General features: G+C 42.9%; 1 protein-coding gene across 10 annotated transcripts in view; it reads right to left on the reverse strand.

The window, feature by feature from the left end:
* Positions 1-4,232, reverse strand: part of PCNX1 (pecanex homolog 1 (Drosophila)) — a 125,095-nt gene that overhangs the window by 43,795 nt on the left and 77,068 nt on the right. For all 10 annotated transcript variants that reach the window (XM_015562023.1, XM_015562020.1, XM_015562025.1 and 7 more), the window contains one exon: positions 1,483-1,633. In XM_015562023.1, the coding sequence (XP_015417509.1) occupies positions 1,483-1,633 (151 nt within the window). The remainder of the gene's footprint in view (positions 1-1,482; positions 1,634-4,232) is intronic.

Raw genomic sequence — 4,232 nt, forward strand, 5'->3', positions numbered from 1 at the left:
GCCCCGAGTCTCAGTGTTCCGGTAATCGCTGCAAGCACCTCTGAGAGAAAGCTGCCCTCGAGTTCTGACCAATGCCAGACAGTTCAGTTTCTCCTGGTATGAGTCTGGGTCCCCAGAGACTCATCCGGAACTGGAGTTCAGAGCAGTTGGGAGCTTGAGACTCCCTCTCAATTGAAAAAGACAACGGCGTCCTCAGTTGCCAGCCCTTGCTGTGGGCGCCTCCGTACCTCTGCACTTTACTTTGGCACCTCCTCTGAGTCTCAGTGTGCTTTTCTCTTTCCTTCTAGTTGTAGAATTTCCACTCAGCCAGCCTTTCTGTGGTTTTGGATGCTGCCAGTTTTGTCTTTTAGTTATATTTTTGAAGTGGTTGTGCGAGGCAGCAATTTCTGGTGTTTACCTATGCTGCCATCTTGGTTTTTTTCCCTGAGTTATTTTTTTGATGGTAAGAATGGACTGGTACAGATTCTTATACAATTTTATGTCATTTCCCTTATTTAAAAAAGTACACATTTTGTAAAAGGTCTGTAGTGTTATCATTGCAACCTGCACACTAGCGTTTATTTCATTCTCTCTCCAGGATCAAACTGGTGATCAAGATTACATGATGCTCAATTTTGCTAAAGGCCTAGGAAATTTGCTTTGAGAATGTAAAGTCAAGATTGGTATAGAAAGCTTTCAGTTCTCGAAGGAAGATAACATCTTCAAACAACTGAGGAATTTCCTCTGTATAGTAATTTACAAACTGAAAGAAAGTTTGAAGAAAAGCATTGGCCTATTTAATTACTAGAGTGTAATTAATGACAGAAGTATGAATGTTTGTTATTTCTCTAAATTATAGGTCATGCATGGGGCCAACAGGACTGTATATTTAAGACACGGAAGAAAAGTCAGGGTATCAAGTGGCAAGCACGAACCCTGCCTCATGCACTAGTCTTCCACCTCTTTTTGAGTCATTTTATACTTTATCCCAAATCAGAATGAATAATAGCAACTACAAATGTTTTAACTTCTTTTCTCCTAATCAACTCTTTTATACCCCTCTGTGGTTGGACATAGTGCCTCTGGTGGAAGCAGAAACAAAGACCTTTCTATTCCCCCTAAGCTTTGAGTTAAAATATTTCAAATAGAAGCCTTAAATCAGCTTATGTTGCCCCACATGGCCAGGAAAATTAAAGGAAAGGGTAGGGACTGGAAAGAGAAGTCACAGACATACACAGAGGGTGCATCAATGAAGTCTGTGAAGAACAATGTAGAGAAGGAAGAAGGAAATTTTATTTTGTGGAAAGTTGGCTTTGTAGCACTGATATTTATACTTAACTAAAATAAAAGCATCCTACAAAAAGTTTGACTCATTACAGCTTCAAACATAAATATAAGAAACACAGCCAGAGTGTTACTTGATGATACTATTTAACTTTCATCTGTTAACATAAAAGAGGAAACCAAGAGAATTAAAAAGAAGGGTGTTACTGAAATACTCACTTTGAACTTCATATTGGTTGTACTCCACTGTCTTCAGCAGAGGGTGAGAGAAACAGTGCCACGGTAGCTGTTTTCTAACTTGAGGCAGCACGTAATGGGTTACAAAACCCACAAAGCCAACCAGTGCATACAACACATACTTGAGAGCAGGCTAAAAGAATATGGTGGAGAAAATAAAAAGTGATTTTGAGACCCACAGGAGAACTTCCCATTTGTCAGTTCAACTTTCCATTTGATAATGAAGAACAGCAAAGTCAATTTTAGAATCTAAGATTTAAACATTTGTCTACAGTTAATATTTTTATATCATGTAGTTTTTCCAATTAAGTCAGCTATGAAAGTCAGTGGCTGTTTATGTATTACAAATATTTTAAATGTGCTCATTACTTTCTTTGGCATCACACTATCATATAAAGAGAGGAAGGCCTGGAGTGTACTGCTCGCTATTCTAAGAATGGTCTATGTGACTTGCAGAGCATGGATTGATTACATTGTTTTAATTAGCAGAGATGAAGGACACGAGCTAAATAAAACTGTAAATCTGAGGAGCAGACTAGGATGAAAAAAAAGAACCTTTTTCGTACCTTCATGTGGTGCATCATTAGAAGACAGTTGTTATGTATGACTAATTGCACAAAAGAGGAAATCAAGTACCTAAATGTTCAAACTGAAGTCACATATTTAGAAACTCTAGAACCTCTTGGACATGAAGAGCCCTCCATCTGAGCCCTGAAACCCACTAGACCTGGCTCGGCTTTTGGTGTTCAAGAATGAGTAGTTCAAATTGGAAGAAAAGAAAAACAGACCAAAATGTTAAATAAAATTAAATAATATAACCTTTGCTTCTGGCCAAATGGAGTAATATTTACTCTCCCACATGACACAACCAAAACAGAATAAAATATATGAACCAAATGGTCTGTAATACACTAGACCTAAGGAAATAAACAGTAAACCCGCAGAAAAAGGAAAGAGATGAGTCAGTGTCAGGGTTGCCCCAGTTTACTGCCTTGAGGGAATTTCCTGGTTGCAGTGCAAGGAGGGAACCCACACAAAGCCTGGTACCCCGAAATGATGGAATGAAATTGGGAGCCTGGAGAGACTAAGACAGCTAGAGGTCACCACAACAGACTGCGCACGAGAGAGAAAAATGTGAACATCTGCAGAGGTCCCCTTGAGTATTCGGGGGAATGAGCACAGGTGTGTGAGGAAACTCCATGAGAGCAGGGAAAGAATCAGAGGAAAGGGCTAGAGAGAACAGCACCCAGCACTCCCACAGGGCCAGGAACTGATGTTCCCACAGCCAGACTGGAAAAGCTCTGCGTCCACAGGACACTGGGCAGAGAGTCAAAGGGTGCTGCCTCGGGGAGAGGGAGATTAGCTCTACACTAAAACCAACCCTGGTTTCACTTAACAAATCTTAACATATTGCGGACGGATCGCAAGAATTCTTGCTTCATATTACACAGTATTTTACAAAGTATCATACTTTAAAAAGATATCAGCTTGTAAGAACATGTAACAAATGACTTCAAAATGCAATGAGTTTTTAATTTTAAAGTGTGCCTTTAACATTTATGTAAAACATTTTTGTACTCGTTCAATACAAACTTATCTGGCCACTGGGTAAAGCTAGCAATGTGTTAAAAGCAAGGGCTGAAAGGATCAAACTGTTAATAAGTAACTTAACTGCCGAAAAACAAAATTCAAGAAAAGTTCTAGAATATAAAAATATATAATACTAACAAGGTAAATTTTATAAAGCTTGGCATCCAATAAAAAATTACCAACAATGCAAAGAATCAGAAAACTATGGCCCATGAAGGGAAAAAAATTAATTACAGGCAGTCCTTGGGTTACGTCAGCCTCAACATACGTCATTTTGTGGTTACATCGCCATCTCCCATTTACAGTATTTATATAAAAAAAAAAAAGTTCCATCATTTTGACGTATGTACATATGGGCTTTATGTTTTTTATTATTTATTTACTAGTGGCCCAGGGCACGAAATTTGTGCATGGGGGGGAGTTGGGGGGTGGGGAGGAGGTGTCCCTCAGCCCAGCCTGCACCCTCTCCAATCTGGGACCCCTCGAAGGAGGTCCCACTGCCATTTTACAGGGATCAGGGCTAAACCGGCAGTCAGACATCCCTCTCGTAATCCGGGACTGCTGGCTCCTAATCGCTCCCCTGCCTGCCTGCCTGCCTGCCTGATTGTCCCTAACCACTCTGCCTGCTGGCCTGCTCACCCCCAACTGCCCCAGCCACTGGCCTGATCACCCACAACTGCCCTCCCCTCTTGGCCTCTAACCGCCTCTACCTTGGCCCCACCATCACGGCTTTGTTCAGAAGAATGTCCGGAATGTCTCCTGAAAGGTCTCCCAGTCTAATTAGCATGTTACCCTTTTATTAGTATAGAGGCCTGGTGCACGGGTGGGGGCTGGCTGGTTTGCCCTGAAGGGTGTCCCGGATCAGGGTAAGGGGTTCCCTTGGGGTGTGGGGCGGCCTGGGTGAGGGGCCCATGGTTTGCAGGCCAGCCACACCCCCATGGGGTGAGGGTCCCTGCTGGGGGGGCGTAGCCATCCTGGGTGAGGGGCTGATGGCTGTTTGCAGGCTGGCCACACCCCCTTAAGAGTAGGAGTCCCCGCTGGCATGCCTGGTCAGCCTGGATGAGAGGATGATGGCTGTTTGCAGGCTGGCCCCCCCGCCCTCCCCAGCAGGGACTCTTACACCATGGGGGTATGGCCAGCCT

This window comes from Myotis davidii, unplaced genomic scaffold (genome assembly GCF_000327345.1).
Source record: "Myotis davidii unplaced genomic scaffold, ASM32734v1 scaffold17, whole genome shotgun sequence".
Lineage (NCBI taxonomy): Eukaryota > Metazoa > Chordata > Mammalia > Chiroptera > Vespertilionidae > Myotis > Myotis davidii.